The 21,595-nt window shown below is 50.2% G+C and overlaps 1 protein-coding gene across 1 annotated transcript in view; it reads left to right on the top strand.

Moving 5' to 3' along the window:
- The window catches only part of DRAXIN (dorsal inhibitory axon guidance protein), a 28,626-nt gene extending 23,338 nt beyond the window's left edge, over nt 1–5,288 (top strand). Inside the window, exon 7 of the mRNA XM_030805178.1 lies at nt 4,266–5,288. Within this exon, the coding sequence (XP_030661038.1) occupies nt 4,266–4,378 (113 nt within the window). The 3' untranslated portion in view covers nt 4,379–5,288. The remainder of the gene's footprint in view (nt 1–4,265) is intronic.
- The last annotated feature ends 16,307 nt before the right edge of the window (nt 5,289–21,595 follow it).

Raw genomic sequence — 21,595 nt, forward strand, 5'->3', positions numbered from 1 at the left:
GACAAGCTTTCCCGGCAGAGGGTGGATCAGGGGCCTGCGGTGGGGGAGTAGGTGGGAGAATCCCTCGGGAGCCATAGACGTGAGCAAGAACAGCTTTATCAGTGCCTTCCCAATCTGTGAACTCATTTAGTCCTGATTCTTGGCATCATTTCTCAGATTTGCTTTTCTCAACTTTTGAAATACAAGCTGGCGCAATCTCCCACTATCTGGAGGAGGGAGAAGGGAGGAGACAGGAGCACATCTCTTTAAATTAGATCCAGCCTCAGAAGGCTGCCGCTTTCACACCAGAATTCTATCCCAGCGGAGGCACTGAAGTGTGATAATGGGGTGGGGGTGGGTTTCCCAGCATGTCCCAGGGAAGAATGCACTTGGCCAGCTGCCTCTTTAACTCCTCTGTGCCCCCACCTCGCCTAGGTGTGCTGGGCTCTGTGCTGAGCACTTTTCTACTGAAATCCCCATGACCACCCCTAGAAAGGGGCTATGATCCCCACTGTATGAATAAGCAAACTGGGGCACAGAAAGCTTAATGATGCCCAAACTTACACAGCCAGGAAAGTGGGGGGAATAGTTGCAGGTTCTTGTTTTGTTTTGAGACAGAGTTTTACTCTGTCACCCAGGCTGGAGTGCAGCGGTGCAATTTTGGCTCACTGCAACCTCTGCTTCCCAGGCTTAGGTGATTTTCCCCATCCCAGCCCCGCAGGTAGCTCTGACTACAGGCGCATGTCACCAGCCCAGCTAACTTTTGTATTTCTGGTAGAAGCAGAGTTTTGCCATGTTCCCTAGGCTGGTCTCAAACTCCCGACCTCAAGCGATCCACCTTGGCCTCCCAAAGTTCTGGGATTACAGGCATGAGCCACCACACCCAGCCAGTTTCAATTTTGTATTCTTCAAAGTTTCAAATATATACTAAAGTAGTTAGAATAGTCTAATAAGCACCAATTTCTCATCACTCTGCTTCAGTAAATACCAACTCACGGCCAGTCTGTGTCTGTCATCTCTCACACGCTTTCCTTATTCTGACATGATTTCTAAGCAACTCCTGGGAGCGTACAGGTATTTCATCTGTGGATATTTTAGTGTGTACCTCTGAAAGACAAGTACTCTTTTAAAAACAAAATGCCAGGCTGGGCGCGGTGGCTCATGCTTGTAATCCCAGCACTTTGGGAGGCCGAGGCGGGCGGATCATGAGGTCAGGAGATCGAGACCACCGTGAAACCCCGTCTCTACTAAAAATACAAAAAAAATTAGCCGGGCGTGGTGGTGGGCACCTGTAGTCCCAGCTACTCGGAGAGGCTGAGGCAGGAGAATGGCGTGAACCCGGGAGGCGGAGCTTGCAGTGAGCCGAGATTGCACCACTGCACTCCAGCCTGGGTGACAGAGCGAGACTCCGTCTCAAAAAAAATAAATAAATAAAATAAATAAATAAATAAATAAATAAAAACAAAATGCCAAACATGAACGATAATTAATCAGTTCCATCCAATATCAAATCAGCATTCACATCTCCTGGATGGGGGAGTTGGGACTCAGCCCCTCTATGAACCTGAGATACATGCCCTGTTTTCCTCACATTAGCCTCACAGATTATCTACTGTGATCGTGCCACTGCACTCCAGCCTGGATGATGGAGCGAGACCCTGTCTTAAAAATGATAATAATAAATCTTTTTCTTCCCAATCTTTAAAATTGTAGACTTTTAAATTTAATTTAATTATTTTTTCGAGACAGGGTTTCGCTCTGTCACCCAGGCTGGAGTGCAGTGGCGCAATCTCGGCTCACTGTAGCTTTAACTCCCGGGCTCAAGGGATCCTCCCGCCTCAGCAATAAAGCTATGTACTTCTGATTATCCACTCATCTAATCAGTTAAATATTTAGGGAGCGCCTACTCTGTATCAGACATTGCTCTGGACACTGGGGGGTTCAGTAGTGAAAAGAACAAGCAAGTTCTGTGCCCATGAATTACATTCTAGTGATGTGAGCAGACAACAATCCAATACATAGACAGTATGTCTAGAAAATAATAAGGGCTATGGCCGAGCATGGTGGCTCATGCCTGTAATCCTAGCACTTTGGGAGGCCGAGGCAGGAGGATCACTTGAGGTCAGGAGTGAGACCAGCCTGGCCTACATGGTGAAACCCTGTCTCTACTAAAAATACAAAAATTAGATGGGCATGGTGGTATTTGCCTGTAATTCCAGCTACTTGGGAGGCTGAGGCATGAGAATCACTTGAACCCGGGAGGCGGAGATTGCAGTGAGCCGAGATCGTGCCATTGCACTCCAGCCTGGGCGACTGAGTGAGACTCTGTCTCAAAAAGAAAAAAAAAAAGTAAGTAATAAGGGCTATAAAGATAATAATATGATAATGAGTCCTACAGTTGTTTTAGAAAGAGTAGACAGAAGTGGGCATTGGAGGCCAGGCGGGGTGGTTCATGCCTGTAATCCCAGCATTTTGGGAGGTCAAGGCAGGTGGATCCTTGAGCCCAGGAGTTGGAGACCAGCCTTGGCAAGGTAGAGAGACACTGCCTCTACCAAAAATACAAAAAAAAAAAAAAAAATTAGCCGGGTGTGGTGGCGCACACCCATAGTACCAGCTACTTGGGAGGCTGAAGCAGGGAGGATCACTTGAGCCCAGGAGGCAGAGATTGCAGTGAGTCGAGATCTTGCCACTGCACTCCAGTCCAGGTGACAGAGCAAGAACCTGTCTCAAAAAAAAAAAGAAAAGAAAAAGAAATGGAGGCCCGGCGCGGTGGCTCATGCCTGTGATCCCGTCACTTTGGGAGGCCGAGATGAGCAGATCAGTTGAGGCCAGGAGTTCAAGACCAGCCTGGCCAACATGGTGAAACACCATCTCTGCTAAAAAAAAAAAAAATACCAAATTAGCTGGGTGTGGTGGCGCATGCCTGTAATCCCAGCTACTCGGGAGGCTGAGGCAGGAGAATCACTTGAACCCAGGAAGCGGAGGTTGCATGAGCCAAGATCGTGCCACTGCACTCCAGCCTGGGCAACAAGAGCAAAACTCCATTTCAAAAAAAAAAACAAAAAAGCAATGGAGAGCCATAGGATGTTTCACAGGGAAGGGCAGAATTTGAGCCACTTAAAAAAATTAATAACCTTTTTCCTTTCTAATTTTCAAGATTATAGACTTTTTAATTGAATTTATCTGTGTATTTTATTTTTTAATTTTTTTGAGGCAGAGTCTCACTCTGTTACCCAGGCTGAAGTACAGTGGCGCAATCAAGGCTCACTGCAGCCTGGAACTCCCGGGCTCAAGGGATCCTCCCGTGTTAGCCCCTCCTGTAGTTGGGACTACAGGTGTATGCCACAATGCCTGGCTAATTTTTTACATTTTTTGTAGAGATAGGGCCTCCCTGTGTTGCTTAGGCTGGTCTGGAACTACTGGGCTCAAGCGATCCTCCCACCTCAGCCTCCCAAAGTGCTGGGATTATGGGTGTGAGCCACCGTACCCTGTGGACTTTATTTTTACAGCAGTTTTCTAGAAAAATTGCACAGAATGTGTTTCTCATATACCTCCTTTGCCCCTGCATGCAGTTTCTCCTATTAATAACATCTTGCAATCATGTGGTAGATTTGTTTGTTTGTTTTCTGAGAGGGAGTCTGGCTCTGTCGCCCCAGCTGGAGTGCAGTGGCATGATCTTGGCTCACTGCAAGCTCCGCCTCCCGGGTTCACGTGATTCTCCTGCCTCAGCCTCCCAAGTAGTGGGGATTACGGTCACCCACCACCACGCCCGGGTAGTTTTTGTATTTTTTTTAAGTAGAGACGGGGTTTCACCATGTTGGCCAGGCTGGTCTCGAACTCCTGACCTCAAGTGATCCACCCACCTTGGCCTTCCAAAGCGCTGGGATTATAGGCCTGAGCCACCGTGCCCGGCCTCCCGTGGTACATTTGTTGCTTGACAAACCAACAGTGATGTATTATTATTACGAATTGAAGTCATAGTGTAAGTTATAGTTCACTCTGCGGTGCATTCTGTGGATTTTGACAAATACATGCCCTGTCCCACCATTACGTGTCACACAGAATATTTTCACCACCCTGAGTCTTCTCGGTGCTCCTTCTGTGTTCATTCCTCCCCTCTCTCGGATTCGTGTGTTTTAAGCTCATTGGGGCTGCCGTGAGGAGGCTGGGTTGCAGGGCAGAATAAAGAAGGCAGGAGAGAGCTGGCTGACCCCGAGCGTGCAGGGGAAGGAAGGGGAGGGCACGGGCCCTTCGCGCCTCTGACCCACTTGCCTCCACTCGCCCAGGGCTGCGCTGCTATGCCAAATTCCACCGGAACCGCAGGGTTACACGGAGGAAAGGGCGCTGTGTGGAGCCCGAGACGGCCAACAGCGACCAGGGATCCTTCATCAACGTCTAGTGGCCCGGCGGGACTGGGGACTGAGCCCGGGAGGTTTGCACAAGCCGGGCGATTTGTTTATAACTAGAAGTGGGAAATCAAGTCGGGGAACAGATGGCTGAGGCTGCAGACTCAGGCCCAGGACACTCAACCCCAGGAGGGGAGCCGCTCGGCGAATGAGCTGGGTGGGTGCCCAGGAGCCGTCCCGCAGCACCTGCACACCCGAAGTCCGGACTCACGCAGCCTCCATCCCGCGTGTCTTGCTCTCCGCGATGGCAATGCCGAGAGTGCCCTCTACTGTCCGACTCCAGCACTGCAACAGCTTCAAGTTCAAAACCAAGAGGCGTTTTTGAGAGTGGAAAAGAAATTTAAACTTCCCGAAAGAAGGTCCACCAGCAGGAGATGAATATGGAACATCTCCTATGTACCAGGCACTGTGCTAAGTGCTGGAATACATTATCTCATTGAACTATCACAACGACCTTTTCAAATAGGCTTTATCACCATGCGAAAGGTTGAGGACCGTGTGGCACACTGGAGTTATTTGACTTGACTTGCCCAGGGTCCCAGGTCAATGCTCCTCAAACCTGAACATGCTAAGAGTCACCTGGAGGTCCAGTTAAAAATGTACATCTGGCCGGGCGCAGCGGCTCACGCTTGTAATCCCAGCATTTTGGGAGGCCAAGGCGGGTGGCTCACCTGAGGTCAGGAGTTCGAGACCAGCCTGGCCAACGTGGGGAAACCCCGTCTCTATTAAAAATACAAAAATTAGGCCAGGCGTGGTGGTACACACCTGTAATCCCAGCTACTCAGAGGCTGAGGCACCAGAATCGCTTGAACTTGGGAGGCAGAGGTTACAGTGAGCAGAGATCATGCCACTGCACTCCAGCCTGGGGGACAAGAGTGAAACTCCATCTCAAAAAAAAAAAAAGAAAAGAAAAAAGCACATCTGACTCAGTGGGCTCTGTGCTCTAACAAGCTCCCAGGGAACACGAGGCTGCTGACCCAGGGACCCACTGAGAAGTCCTGGGAAGTACATGGCAGAGCAAGGACATGAACCTGGGCCAAGGCTGTCCAGCTCCAAGGCTCACATTCTTGCTGCTCCACAGCCAAGAATTTCTTCCAGATTCCCCAAGGCTTTTGGCAAGAGAGGCTCGCACCCTGGTATTCCCTTCCTCTGTGGCTGCAATAACTTGACTGTTCTCCGCCTTCCCTGGACAAAGGTGTATCATATTTAAAAACAAAACAAAATACGACTTAAGCACATACTTGCTTACAGGAATAAGTTGGGCAAGTTGATCCCTGTGGTCTGGTAGCTGATATCCTGGGATAAGAAGTGTTTGGGGAAAAGAATCATGTTGGCCTTTATGTCCCTGTGGTCCTGCTCACCCAGTCCTGGACAGGCACTTTACAGTTTTCTGGAGAGCTTCCACCCCAGGGGTTCTGATGCAAGCATGGAATCCAAAAAAACCCCACACATATTGCCCATGTTTACCCACTTTGCATACTGTTTAGTGATTTCCAGGACCACAAAACCATCCCTGGACCCCACCCCACATTTTTGCAGCAGAGCCCACTGGGAAGTTGAGGCTCGCCTGAAATTGAGGTGCTATCTGAAGCTAACTGCCCCTAACAGGCCAACTCACAATGCCCACCCAGAACATCTGTCCCAGCAGATCTAGCTTCAGGGGTCACTTCAGGAGAACTATTTAAATCCCCCCACTTGGCGTCGCACTCCTGGCCAACCCTCTGTTCCAGGGCGAACCAGGTTGTGAAAAAAGACTTTCCTGGCCAAATTCCTCACTGGCCTGGATCACGCCCATAAGATGCCAGAGATGTTTACTGCATTGGAAAAATCAGTCGGGGTCAGGGGTCAGGCACCAAGGAAAGCAGGCAGATCTAGAAGAAACTAAATATGCTTGTTCTCTCCCTATCCAAGTTTGATGGGCATGGGAATCTTGTGGGGAGGGAGCAGGGGGGCAGGGGAACTGGGAGATCAAAGCAGGCTAGCTGAAAGGCAGATATGGCTAGACGCAATGGCTCGTGCCTGTAATCCCAGCACTTTGGGAGGCCGAGGTGGGCGGGCCACTTCAGGTCAGGAGTTTGAGACCAACCTGGCCAACATGGCAAAACCCTGTCTCTACCAAAAATACAAAAATTAAGGCTGGGCACGAGGGCTCATGCCTGACATCCCAGCACTCTGGGAGGCCGAGGTAGGCAGATCACTTGAAGTAAGGAGTTCGAGACCAGCCTGACCAACATGGTGAAACCCCATCTCTACTAAAAATACAAAAATTAGCCAGGCATGGTGGCAGGTGCCTGTAATCCCAGCTATTCAGGAGGCTCAGGCAGGAGAATCACTTGAACCCAGGAGGCGGAAGTTACGGTGAGCTGAGATCACACCATTGCACTCCAGCCTGGGCGACAGAGTGAGACTCCAAAAATATAAAACACTTAAAAATTTAAAACGGCACATCTGCCGGCAGCTTCATACTTGAGACCAGACAACCCACATGCTCTGTGTGCCTCACATTAAGTGGTGACTCGGGACTGTGCTGGCTCTATGGGGCTAGAACCCTAAGGAGTATCGCAGGAAGAAAGCCTAGCATTACTATGGCTGGGGGACAGCTGTTAGATGGTCCTAGGACATCAGCCATGGAGAACACAGAGGGTCAGGACAAAGCTAAAAGGCCCATAGAACTGCCACTGGTTGCCAGGGTAGTTCCATGGTTGGAAATTCAAGGCCCATCTCTTTGCCCTAGCTATCTCTATTTGACATTTCCAAAGAGGGATGGGTGGATGGAACCTCTTAACTCCAGAGCTGGGAATCCCAAAGCCCTCTCAAGTGTCTAACCAACCTTTCTGCCAGGAAGTTCTTCCTTAGGTCTATCTTAAATTTATTTTGCTCATACAGAAGCCAATTTCCTCTAATCCAGGGTTTAGCAAACTTTTACTGTGAGGGGCCAAATAAATATTTTAGGCTTTGCAAGCCATCCGATCTCCACCAGCTACTCAGCTCTGCCATAGCTCGAAGCAGCCACAGACAGTGTGTAAATGAATTCATGGCTATGCTCCAGGAAAACTATTTATGGACACGCATGTGAATTCCATATACTTTTCACATGTCACAAAATATTATTCTCTCTCTTTTTTTTTTTTTTTTGGAGTTTTTTTTTTTTTTTTTTTTTGAGACGGAGTTCGCTCTGTCGCCCAGGCTGGAGTGCAGTGGCGCAATCTCGGCTCCTGCAGCTCCGCCTCCTGGATCACGCCTCTCCGCCTCGCCCCGAGTAGCTGGACTACAGGCCCCGCCACCGTGCCCGCTTTTTTGAGAACTTCACCGTGGTCTCGACCCTCCTCATCCACCCCCTTGCCTCCCAAAGTATTACAGCTGAGCCACCACGCCCGGCTGTGATGGAGTTTTGCTCTGCTGCCCAGGCTGGAATGCAGTCTCGGCTCACTGCAACCTCTGCATCCTGGGTTCAAGCAGTTCTCCTGCCTCAGCCTCCCAAGTAGCTATGATTACAGGCATGCGCCACCACACCTGGTTAATTTTTGTATTTTTAGTAGAGATAAGGTTTTACCATGTTGGCCAGGCTGGTCTCGAACTTCTGACCTCAGGTGATCCGCCCGCCTCAGCCTCCCAAAATGCTGGGGTTACAGGTGTGAGCCACCGCACCTGGCCACAAAATATTACTAGTTTAATTTTCTAAAACCATTTAGAAGTGCAAAAACTGCTCTTAGCTTGCTAACTGCACAAAAACAGGCAGTGGGGCAGATTTGGCCCGAGGGCCACAGTTTGCCAACCCCTGTTCAAGCCTGCTCACTGTCAACCTTGGCTGCACGTTGCAATAATCAGGGAACATTCACAGGCCTGGGGCCCACCCACAAGGTTTCTGTTTTGTTTGGTCTGGGCTTCATAGATTTTCCCCCAGGTAACTCCAGGTGCAGCTGGGGCTGAGAGTCTCTGCTCTCCCCTTCCATCTGTAGCAGTGCGGCTGGTGTTAAATCCACCTATTCCACCACTCACCGCCTTGGCAACCTTAGGAAAGTTTCTTAAGGTCTCTGTGCCTTGATTTTTTCATCTGTAAAATGGGGATAATAACTCTCCCTTCATAGGGCTGTTGTAAGTAGTGAATGCATACTTCTTTTTTTTTTTTTTTTTTTTCTCTTTTGAGACAGAGTTTCACTCGTGTTGCCCAGGCTGGAGTGCAGTGGCACAATCTCGGCTCACTGCGACCTCTGCCTCCTGGGTACAAGTGATTCTCCTGCCTCAGCCTCTTGAGTACCTGGGATTACAGGCAAGCACCACCACGCCCGGTTACTGTCTGTATTTTTAGTAGAGATGGGGTTTCACCATGTTGGCCAGGCTGGTCTCAAACTCCTGACCTCAGGTGATCCACTTGTCTCAGCCTCCCAAAGTGCTGGGATTACAGGCGTGAGCCAGCGTGCCTGGCCTGTGAATGCAGAATTCTTATAAGGTGTTTAGAACAGTGCCTAGCACCTACTAAACCTCCAGTGTTAGCTAATTCGTTATTCTAGGAGAATTATAGGAGATGTCGGTTCTTTGACAATGACCCATCACATACTCTGAGATCATTTCTAAGTCACTATTCAAGCTCCTTCCCCAAAGTGTGTTCCATAGAACACTGCGACCATGAGATGCTCCATTAGAAAGGGTCAGGGTACGGTTCCCGTGGTCAAAGAGGTTTGGAAAACTGTTCTGGCCTCAGCCCTTGGCAGCATGTGCAGATTCCAGGCACCGAGGCAGGGCTGGAGGAGTAAGTGGCTTTGCAATAAAATGGGTGCTGCAGTCTAAAAAGATACCCTGGGTGGAGTGGGGGAGCTGAGCAGGAGGCCAGGTGGCAACCAGTAGCTGCTGGGCCCGTGGCCTGAGCCCTCCTGCACTCCTCCAGCTGGAGTCTCACCGCGGATCCCAGGAATACCTGCTGTTCCCACAGGGCTGCCTTCCCGTGGTTTGTCTGGAGACACCAAGAGTGGTTTCCATGCCTGCTGGGAATAGGCTGAGCATGTAATGACATGAGGGCCAAGGCTTGTGGGAAAACGACAGCTTCACAGCCCCTTGAGGAGTGACCAAGCCACAAAGTAAATCCTAAAGCCACAACCCCTTCTACCACTGAGCCGCTGGAGGTGGGTCCTTATTTCAAGCCACATTCAACCCACCCAACAAAACCTAACATTGAGGTGGTGGGCACATGGCCCCTGCGGTGGGGTTCACTCTGCAGCTGGAGAGACAGCATACCTGAAACCTGCAAGGAACAGGTTTATAAAACAACAGAACAGCCAGGAAAATGGTGCTAGGACAGACAGTGGAGAGGCCAGAGGAGCAAACCACTGTGCCTCCTCACCGGGGGTTTCACGGGGCTGGACTGAGTCCCGTCACCTCTGTGATAGTCTTCACTCTGACAGGCAATGGTGACTGTGTGTGTTTCCTGGGGAGGAGGTCGGCAGGGAAGGTCACCTTTCCTGGGAAGGGCGGTTTGCAAAACCAGGGGTTTATATTGCAGGGAGTGCAGAATTTTCTGAATTCTAAGTCAGAACAAGCGGTCTGATACAGGATCCATGGCCAGGTCACTTCTGGGTGCAAGAGGCTTTCTAGACCTTAGACACTCAGATTACGGTCATGGGCCAGTAACAGCACCTGGGAGCTTGGTAGAAACGCAGAATCTTAGCCTGGGCAACATAGGGAGACCGCGTCTCTGCAAAAAGTAACAAAATTAGCTGGGCATGGTGGTGCACACCTATAGTCTCAGCTATTCTCCAGGCTGAGGTGGGAGGATCGCTTGAGCCCAAGAGGTCGAGGCTGCAGTGAGCCATGACTGCACCACTGCACTCCAGCTTGGGCAATAGAGCAAGACTCTATCTCAAAAAAAGACAAAAAACAAAAAGAAATGCAGAATCTTGGGCCCCACCACCCCACGCTTACTGAGCCAGAATCTCTGGGGGTGGGGCCCAGCCATTTGGCTTTTCACAAGTTCTCCAGGTCATTCTTGGGCACGATCAAATTTGAGAATCACACGTCTAAGATACGACGGGGAAAACAGAAATGTGGGGTGGTCAGGGACATTCGGATAATTCGGGGTATTTGTAGTCAGGTGTGAGTTGGCAAATCCGAGACCCGTTTTGCCTAGCTAATTACCAGCAATGACAAACTCCCAGGCTCTGAGGCCCAGCCTCCTGGGCTGCAACTGGTCTTTATTTTTGGAGGAAATGAATGGAACACCTCAGCCTGGGACCCTCAGTGTAGGGTTTTCTGACTCTTAGGCAATTTCCTAGGGTGCTGTAGTTCCTCTTTAAAGTTGGGGAGCGGCAGGGGGAGGGGGAAGTGCCACGCCCTTGTAGTTTCATGATGTCATGTTGCATGTGCTCTCGAGCTGTAAATAAAGAGACGATGGTTAAAAAGCCCACCTGGTGTCTGTATTTGTTCCTCCAGGAGATGGTCTGTCTGTGCTGGTAGTGAGCTCTACAGAGGCATTTGGAGGGGATCCTAAGCCTGGTGTTCCACCTGTGACTTGTCAACACTGGATTGAGCATTTGCCCTGAGCTTAGCAGCAAACAAGGCAGACAGGGCTCCTGCCCTCGCCTGGTCCTCATCATAATCCCTCAGCCAGACCTCTTGACTGCGAGTCTCAGATTTTTTTTTTTTTTTTTAGACAGAGTCTTGCTCTGTCACCCACGCTGGAGTACAGTGGCACGGTCTCGGCTCACTGCAACCTCTGCCCCCGAGGTTCAAGCAATTCTCATGCCTCAGCCTCCCGAGTAGCTGGGATTACAAACGTGTGCCACCACGCCAGGCTACTTTTTGTATTTTTAGTAGAGATGGGATTTCACCATGTTGGCCAGGCTGGTCTCAAACTCCTGACCTCAAGTGATCCACCCACCTTGGCCTCCCAAAGTGCTGGGATTATAGGTGTGAGCCACCGCACCTGGCTGGAGTCCCAGATTTTTATCTCCCTACCCATTTTAGGGTTGGGGCAGCTGAGGTCCCAAAGAGATTCTGAGGGGTGTTGCAGCAGGCTGATCCCCAGCAGCTTCCTTCAGAGCCAAGGTGGCCAAGTGCAGAGAAGAGCAGATGCGGGACTCCTGCAAGATAAGAAAGGACAAGGCAGCTCAACGGAAGCCAGGGCTGGGGCAGGGACAGTTGCCATCTTGGGAGAGGGCGTGAACTGGTGAGGGGGTGGCCTGGCTTGGCACCAGGAAGGACATCTCTTGTCGTGGTGGCAGTTCCAGCCAATGCTGCCCAGCTCTGCTGACCAGGGCTTCCTCGGGCAGGCTGTTATGTCTCCCCGTGACCTTGATCCTAAAACCAAGGTGGGGCCCAGACACCCCTGGGGGCCGTGGTGACCACAGAGGTGGGGCGCCCTGAGAGCCTGGTGTCCATACCTGCAGAGATGTCTCTGCCTAGCCAGGACAGGGAAAACCAGGCTTCCCAAATCCAGGGTTTCCTAAAACATGGGTCCTCGGACTCCCAGGGTCAGAATCCTGTGGACAGCAAGCCCAGGTTTCTGAGTCTCACCTGGGCCTCTGACTCAGAATTCCAGGCATGGGCTTGGGAATCTGCACAACTGAAACTCAAGTCTGAGAGCTGCTGCACCAAATCTTCTGAGAACTCACAGTCCTCCCCACACAGCCCCAGGTGGCTGGAGGAGCTCCCACGGGGGATGGTTCTGAGGAGCTGAGCCCAGAAGGCCTGTCCCCCTCCAAGAGGCTTTGCAAGTCATACCCTCTCTGCCCACTACTCGACTCTGCCATCGTGGTATGAAAGCAGCCATGGATCACACAGAAACAGATGCATGCAAATGAGTGAGCACAGCAGCGTTCCAATAAAACTTTATTTACACAAAAGGGCAGCGGGCCGGATTTGGTCCAGGAGCTGTAGCTTGCTGACCCCAGTCTGTACTACTGACCCCTGGGTCCAAGGTTACAGAAAGGCATGCTGGCCATCTAAAAGCCAAACCCCTCTGTCCTGGGCTGTCCACTGGAACCCATTTCTACTAATAAAGGTCAGAACAGTGCTGAGATAAGGGGTTAGGGCCAGTCAAGCCCAAGGCCACAGGATGTCAGCTCTCAGTGCCAGCAGCCTGGGTGCAGCCCTTGGTGGAGGGCAGGTGGCTGCACTGGGGAGGACCAGTCAAGGTTCTCCAGAGAAACAGAAACAATTGGATATTTATATTTATATATCTTAAAATATCTATGTATTTATATATCTCATATATATGTGTGTGTGTGTGTGTGTGTGTGTACACACGGTCACGTGCCATATAAACATTTCAGTCAACGACAGACCACACATAAAACAGCGGTCTCATAAGATTGTTTCGTTTTGTTTTTGAGACAGAATCTGGCTTTATGTCTAGGTTGTGCACAATCATGACACTGTGTCTAGTGGCACAATCATGGTTCGTTGCAGCCTCAAACTCCTGGGCTCAAATGATCCTCCTGCCTCAGCCTCCGAAGTTTTGTGTTATTAATACAATAATAATTATTGTATTACAAGTACAGTAATTAGCCTGGTTAATTATTGTATTTTTTATAAAAACGGGGTCTCCCTATGTTGCCCAGGCTGGTCGCAAACTCCTGACCTCAGTGATCCTCTCCTCAGTCTCCCAAAGTGCTGGGATTACAGACGTGAGCCACCATACCCAGCCTTCATAAGATTCTAATACCATACTTTTACTGTACCTTTTCTATGTCTAGATATGTTTAGATACACAAATACTCATCATTGCGTCACAGTTGTCTGCAGTATTCAGTACAGTAACATACTGTGTAAGTTTGTGGCCCAGAAGCAACAGGCCATCTCAGAGAACCTAGGTGTGTGGGAGGCTTCACCATCTAGGTTTGTGTGAGTACACACCGTGATGTTTGCAGTGTGTAACGTTGTGATGTTTGCCCATCAATGAAACTGTCTAATGACACATTTCTCAGAATGTATTCCTGCTGTTAAGCAATGCGTGACTGTATATAAAGAGATTTATTTTATGGAATTGGCTCCCATGATTGTAGGGGCTGGCAAGTCTGTAATTAGTAGGACAGGCAGGCAGGCCAGAAATTCAGGCAGGAGTTAATGCTGCAGTCTTGAGGCTGAATTTCTTCTCCCAAGACCTCAGTTTTTGTTCTTAAGACCTTCAGCTGATAGGATGAGGCCCACCACATTCTCAGGGGTACCCTCCTTTCCTTCATGCCAACTGACTGCAGATGCCCTCACACACACCTACCTTCTTTTTTGACTGAAACCTTGGGTACTAGAACTTGCCCAAGCTGACACACGAAATTGACCATCATGGAGCTTTCTGGAGCTCAGCTCCCCAGCTCGGATCCCTGTGACTGGACGTGCGGCACAGTTGACCATGGCGGGTCAAGAAGCTCTGGGCTTCCTCACTCTGTTTGGCAGCTTGAGCCTCAGTGTAGCAGTGGCCAACTCTGGTCATGAACATGGACACACATGCTGCGGTGGGCCCAGACCAGTGTCTACCCAGTGTCAGGACATGAAATTGCAATTTGGGGTGGGATGGTGTGGGGAAGGATCAGATGAGGAGGAATATGAATGGATGCCTGACTGGGTCAGCAAATGACTAAACAGAGCTGCCCCGTCCCTGTCCCTTCATCACACCTCCCCCAACACGTAATGGCATATCCTGAAACTCACACGTTTGCACTGGGGAACCGCAGTCAGGAGCCTGGGCTCTGTCCCTGCTGGCGATTAGGCAGTGTGGCAAGGGCACATTGGACAGCGCTACATGCTGTGGTCCTGAATTGGCGCTGTGCATCCCGACCTTGACCTGTGCCAGCGCCTGGCACAGAGCAGAATAACTGTGTACAGAGGGAACACCTTCCTCCAGACACAGCCCTGGCCTCCGTTGACGGCGTGAGGCACCCCTCCTCTTGTGTAACTGGGAATTGTTAGACCCTCTTTTGCCAAGCATGAAAATGGAAGCACAAAGGAATTAAGGCCACTTGCCCAAAGTGGTGCTGGAGAGGCCCCCTCCCCCAGGTCTGCCTGACTCCAAAACCTGATCATGTCCATGACCCCGTGTTGCCTCTCAAATACCTCAAGTTTACTGAGCACCTACTAGGAGGTGATCACTGATCTCACCCCTATTCCCACCTCACAGGCACTGCGCCACTCACTTAGGACCCACCGAGGCTGCTGTCAGGCAGGGGGCCGCCAGGACCGAAGTTGGATTCACCTTCAGGCTGGCCCCCCCAGGGAGGAAGAGGGCTGGATTCCTTCCAGAGAGCCAGAGGAAGCACCCTCCCCTCCCCCACCCACTTCCTCGTTCTTCTCTTCTCTCTCCCCGTGGCCACTGGCCCCCTGCGAGGAAGATGAGACCTCGAAGAGCCTGCAGCAGAGTCAGACGTGAAAGCCACCGCCAGTGAAGGCTGAAAGCAGTGAAAGCAAACACCAAAGATAAACCCCACGGCAGATAGGCGTCTCGGGCCGTCGGGCTCAGCGGCCACAACAGGCCTCATGTGTGTATCTGAGCCATCATTCAGATGCAACCAGAGCCCTCCAGTGCCTCCCTTGGAATTCCAGCAGCAGCCACGTGGAAAGATGGGAGAACGAAGAGAGGAGGAGGAAGCAGCCTGAAGTTATGACACAACCAGGAGAGGCCATGGGAGGTGGGAGGCAAGCAGCACACATTGAGGCTCGCTCCGTGCAGGGCCTGGGCCAGGGGCTGGAGTTGAGCTCTGAACAAGATGCTCAGAGTTGAGGAAAGCACGTGAGCATGCACATGCGCGCGCACACACACACACATACATGCACACGCACACACACACCCGCACACGCACACACGTGCACCTGCACACACGCACACCCACACACGCACATGCACACCTACACACATGCACACACACACACGCACCCGCACATGTGCGCGCACACACATACACATAATAAAATAAGAGGATTGCTGCTGTATGCAGCAGGGGTTGAAGGAAATACCCTAGGTCAGAGAATTCGAGAGTAGCTGAAGTGCCCTCTCCTTCCTCTTGGTCAATAGCCTCTTCCGCTTGCGTTCTGGGTGGTTTCTAACACAACCACAGCTTCCTGGACTCCAACAGGGCACAGGCAATTTCCTTTTCTGCCTTTTCCACAATCGCCAAGGGTTCCATAGGGCATTCTGATGGGTTCTCTGAGCACAAGGTCTCTGGAGGGACAGGGCACTATTGCCACATGTTTGGGAAGGCCTGGCGGGGATCATTCTTAACCGGCAGTAATTTTCATAGGACCCTGATGAGATGGCAGAGCAGTCGGAACATTAGGCATGATTTCCTGTGTTTTAAAGCTCAAGGAGGAGTATTTACGGAGGCTGGCTGGGGTCCATAAGTGTCAGCAAGGGATGCCGCTGTAAGATTGAATTCTGTGCCATCGGGACAAATCGTTCAGAGTCAGCCCTCATTAGTTTTAAGTAGTCACAGAAAGAAATGTCTCCACTGAAGCGGGAAGTGGGGGCTCTCACACCTCCCAGCAGTGTCCAGGCTCCTCTGGAAAACACAGGAAGAAGGAAATAAAAGAACCCACCACGCTGCCTCCCTCCGCGCCCACATCTCGCCAGGATGCTTCCCTCCTGGCTGTCAGCAGATGGGGTGTGGACATGGCCCATGGTGCTAACAAGTCATAATGGTGTTTGATGCTTTGAGAATCTTGGCATCAACCAGAGAGCGGGCAGAAGGGCAGGAGATGAGGTCTGGGAGGTCAGCAGAGCCACCAAGACACCCGACTCCAATCCTACAGGGTTCCATTGGCTTCCTTCCCCTTCCCCTGCCTCGGTTTTTCTCCTGCCTTGCTGCTCATGGTAGCTGGCCCTCAGTGTACAAGAGAACACGTCCACAGACACAAAGAACAACACTGCCCAGCAAGACACGCAGGCCTTCCCCAGTCCTGCCAGACCTCAGGCCAGAAACACACAGCCAGTGTGTTTGTGACGAGCTGAATGGAAACATCACAGGAAGGAGCTCTAGATAGAATCCCATTGACAATTCCTGTGCCACTAAAGGGGCTTTCTCTGATGTGCTTCTTGTGGAGGGCTCTGCTCTCTTATTTTTATTTTTTATTTTATTTATTTTTTTGAGATGGAGTTTCACTCTTGTTGCCCAAGCTGGAGTGCAATGGCACGATCTTGGTTCACTGCAACCTCTGCCTCCCGGGTTCAAGCAATACTCCTGCCTCAGCCTCCGGAGTAGCTGGGATTACAGGCATGTGCCACCACGGCTGGCTGATTTTTATACTATCAGTAGAGACAGGGTTTCACCATGTTGGCCAAGCTAGTCTCGAAATCCTGACCTCAGGTGATCCACCCACCTCAGCCTCCCAAAGTGCTGGGATTATAGGCATGAGCCACTACACCGGGCCTGAGGGCTCTGCTTTCTAGCAGGTGTGTGTGGCTTTTTCGCTTCTAGGTATTTGCCCAGGTAGGTGTTCAATAACTATTTGCCGAATGGATGAATGAATGAATGAATCAATCAATCTATCCTACATGTCAGTTTCTTTATTGAAGGTACAAATATCAAACTTGACTGAGACAGACAGGTTGGCAAAGGGACATGAAAAATTTAAACTTGAATTCCAAAAGTGTACAGGTACTCCCCAACTTACAGTGGGGTTGCATCCTCATAAACCCATCCTAAATTGAAAATATCATAAATCCAAAATGCACTTAGGTCAGGTGAGGCAGCTCATGCCTGTAATCCCAGCACTTTGCGAGGCCGAGGAGGAGGGGGTATTGCTTGAGCCCAGATGTTTGAGACCAGCCTGGGCAACATAGTGAGAACTCATCTCCATGAAAAAACTTTCTAAAAAAGCAAAATTAGGCCGGGCGCGGTGGCTTATGCCTGTAATCCTAGCACTTTGGGAGGCCGAGGCAGGCGGATGACGAGGTCAGGAGTTCAAGACCAGCCTGGCCAACATGGTAAAACCCCATCTCTACTAAAAATACAAAAATTAGCCGGGTGTGTTGGCACGCGGCTGTAGTCCCAGCTACTTGGGAGGTTGAGGCAGGAGAATTGCTTGAACCCGGGAGGTGGAGGCTGCAGCGAGCCGAGATTGCCCCACTGCACACTAGCCCGGGCAACAGTGTGAGACTTCATCTCAAGAAAAAAAAATAAAAAAAGCAAAATTAGCTGGGCATGGTGGTGTGAGCCTGTAATACCAGCTACTTGGGAGGCTGAGATGGGAGGATCACTTGAGCCCAGGAGTTGGAGGCTGCAGCGAGCCAAGGTTGCACCACTGTACTCCAGTCTGGGTGACAGAGCAGGACCCTGTCTCAAAAAAAGAAAATAAAATGCATTTAATACACCTAACCTACTGAACATCATAGCTTAGTCTAGCCTACTTTAAACATGCTCAGAACACTTACATTAGCCTACAGTTGTGCAAAATCATGAAAAACAAGCCTATTTCATAATAAAGTGCTGAAAACCCTATGGAATTTATTGAACACTATACTGCAAGTGAAAAACAGAACGGTTATACTGGGGACTGGAAATATGGTTTCTACTGAACACAGATCGCTTTCACACGGTTGGAAAGTAGAAAAATCATGTCAGACCATCGTAAGTTGGGGAGTGTCTGTACTCACTCAATCCATGACCCCAAGCCTTGTGGAATGCCACGTGGGGGTCTATTATGCCCTTCCATAGGCAAGAATAGATCGTGGCAGGAACTCCGGTTCCTTTGACGATACGGACAGTTTCACTTTCTTTTATTTCTCCCTGCTTCCCACTTCCCCTCATCCCCCCCACCCCACCAGCTTGCCAAGCCCGCCCAGCCAGCTGGGTCTTCTCGTGCCCTCCTCCCTCTGCCTCTGGCCCCAGCTGGTCGAGATGAATACAGTGTCAGTGTCTGAGCCACAGGGACATTCCACAGGCCCAGCCTTGTGCTGCCTTCCGATCCTTGTCTTCCCCTCCTTGCTTCACTCTATCCTTCTCATTTCAGCCCTGGCTGGATTTTTCTGCTGTGTGGTTACATGTCAGGGTCCTGGAGCCAGGCTTCCTGGGTCCCATCCCGGTTCCAGCAGCAATTAGTGCTGTGCCTGTGGCAAGCTGCTTAACTTCTGTTGATTTCAGTTGCCTTAGTGTAAACGGGAATAAGAACAGCGCGTGCCACAGTGTTGTTGTGAGCATTTACTATGAAGACCTTTCTTCTTTTTTTTTTTTTTTTTTTTTGAGACAGGGTCTCGCTCCGTCTCTCAGGCTAGAGTGCAGTGGTGCGATCTCGGCTCACTGCAATCTCTACCTCCTGGGTTCAAGCGATTCTCATGCCTCAGCCTCCCGAGTAGCTGGGATTATAGGCATGTATAATCCCAGCTAATTTTTGTATTTTTAATGGAGACAGGGTTTCACCATGTTGGCAAGGCTGGTCTCGAACTCCTGACCTCAGGTGTTCCACCCGCCTTGGCCTCCCAAAGTGCTGGGATTATAGGTGTGAGCCACCATGCCCGGCCCACTATGAAGCCCTTTCACACTGTCTGCCACAAGACAACTACTGTTGGGGCTCAGAAAATGTGACCCCAATATCTGGTGCTTTGGCATGCTAAGTACTATGAACTACAGAAGACTGGAGGCCTCAAAAGCAAGGTCTCTGTGACCCCCTCCTGACCTCCTGTCTCCAGCCCCTCCTTCTCCCCTGAGGCAGTCACAGAACAAGAATTCCTCCTTTGGCAGGGGGCGAGGTGGCTCAAGTCTGTAATCCCAGTACTTTGGGAGGCCAAGGCAGGTGGATCGCCTGAGCCCAGGAGTTTGAGACCAGCCTGGGTAACATGGCAAGCCCTAATACAAAAATTAGCCAGTCATGGTGGTAGGTGCCTCTAATCCCAGCTATTCAGGAGGCTGAAGTGGGAGGATCACCTGAGCCCAGGAGGTTGAGGCTGCAGTGAGCCATGATCACACAATTGCACTCTAGCCTGGGTAACAGAGCAAGACCTTGTCTCAAGAAAAAAAAAAAAAAAAAAATCCTCCTTCTCCAAGGTGGGTCACAGAAACTAGAACTCGTGTCTCCAAAGTAGCCATAAAACCTAGAAAGGTGGCTCTCTCCCTTCTCTCTTTGAAGACCTCATTACAGAGGGGTTCTACCCCATACCCAGGAGGAAGGACTGCTGCATGGAGAGCCCAAGAAGAATCTGGACAAGACTTGTTCATTTTCTTTTTATCCAATTGCATTGCTACAGGGCTGTTCATTCTTCCTTGAAACTAAGCACAAAAACGGACAGATTTCCCAGGGCCTTTGAGTCTTCATCTCTGAAGCCTCCCATGTCACATAAAGCTTTGCTTAACTAAACTTGGTACGCTTTTCTCTTGTGAAGCAGTCTTTTTTTTTTTTTTTTTTTTTTTTTGAGACAGTCTCGCTCTGTCGCCCAGGCTGGAGTGCAGTGGCATGATCTTGGCTCACTGCAACCTCCACCTCCCAGGTTCATGCCATTCTCCTGCCTCAGCCTCCCGAGTAGCTGGGACTACCGGCGCCTGCCACCACGCCCGGCTAATTTTTTGTATTTTTAGTGGAGATGGGGTTTCACCGTGTTAGCCAGGATGGTCTCGATCGCCTGACCTCGTCATCCGCCCGCCTCGGCCTCCCAAAGTGCTGGGATTACAGGCATGAGCCACTGCGCCCGGCTAAGCAGTCTTTTTTTACAGGAGTGTGGGCTGTGACCTTTATGGTGGGTGAGGAAAGGTATCACACCCTTCCACCCCTACAGTACTTAGTAAATGTCAGCTCTAATCCTAGGAGTTGTTTTGCTTTTTTTTTTTGACATGGAATCTCACTCTGTTGCCCAGGCTAGAGTGCAGTGGCAGGATCTCGGCTCACTCCAACCTCCACCTCCCAGGTTCAAGCAATTCTCCTGCCTCAGCCTCCCAAGTAGCTGGGATGACAGATGTACACCCCCATGTCCGGCTAATTTTTGTATTTTTAGTAGAGACGGGGTTTCATCATGTTGGCCAAAATGATCTCGAACTCCTGACCTCAAGTGATCCACCGGCCTCAGCCTCCCAAAGTGTTAGGATTACAGGCGTGAGCCACCGTGCCCAGCCTGTTTTTCATTTTCTCCTCACAAAGTGATCACAACTTTATTACATACCTAAAGGCTTGGATTAAATCCCTCTAGAATCTGGAGTGTATGGGAAATATTTTTTAGAAGGAAATTGATCAGGCCACGCACCATGGCTCACGCCTGAAATCCCAGCACTTTGGCAGGCCGAGGCGGGCAGATCACCTGAGGTCAGGAGTTTGAGACCAGCCTGGCCAACATGGCAAAACCCCATCGCTACTAAAAATACAAAAATCAGCCAGGCATGTTGGCACCCGCCTGTAATCTCAGCTACTCAGGAGGCTGAGGCAGGAGAATTGCTTGAACACGGGAGACCGAGGTTGCAGTGAGCTGAGATCCCGCCACTGCACTCCAGCCTGGGTGACAGAGCCAGACTCCAACTCAAAAAAAAAAAGATACTTTTCATGCGCATCCGTGTAAAGAGACCACCAAACAGGCTTTGTGTGAGCAACATGGCTGTTTATTTCACCTGGGTGCAGGCGGGCTGAGTCCGAAAAGAAAGTCAGCAAAGGGTGGTGGATTATCATTAGTTTTTATAGGTTTTGGGATAGGCGGTGAAGTTAAGAGCAATGTTTTGCGAGCAGGGGTGGATCTCACAAAGTACATTGTCAAGGGTGGGGAGAATTACAAAGAACCTTCTCAAGGGTCGGGGAGATTACAAAGTACCTTCTTAAGGGTGGGGGAGATTACAAAGTACATTGATCAGTTAGGGTGGGGCAGAAACAAATCACAATGGTGGAATGTCATCAGTTAAGGCTATTTTTACTTCTTTTGTGGATCTTCAGTTACTTCAGGCCATCTGGATGTAAACGTGCAAGTCATAGGGGATGCGATGGCTTGGCTTGGGCTCAGAGGCCTGACAATAATAATAACATAATATTCTAATATTGACTGCTTACTGAGAAATTACTTTCTTCTAAGTACTTTACTAATAACAATAATTAATTACCAATAATGGACTAATAATAATAATAGCAACCAGTCCTAAATCAAACTGGATGTAGCCATTTGGCTGTTCTCTAATTTACCCCTAGACTGGGGGGATCTGTGCCTCCTAATAGGGCATTAAGTTAGGCCTATGGGCCCTGCAGCCCTGCAAAACTCTCCTCATCCATCCAGAGAAACGCTTTCTTTGCATCTGGAGAGACTATGGATCTTGATATTATCTAAGGAC

The sequence above is a fragment of the Nomascus leucogenys genome, chromosome 24 (genome assembly GCF_006542625.1).
Source record: "Nomascus leucogenys isolate Asia chromosome 24, Asia_NLE_v1, whole genome shotgun sequence".
In the NCBI taxonomy this organism is placed as follows: domain Eukaryota; kingdom Metazoa; phylum Chordata; class Mammalia; order Primates; family Hylobatidae; genus Nomascus; species Nomascus leucogenys.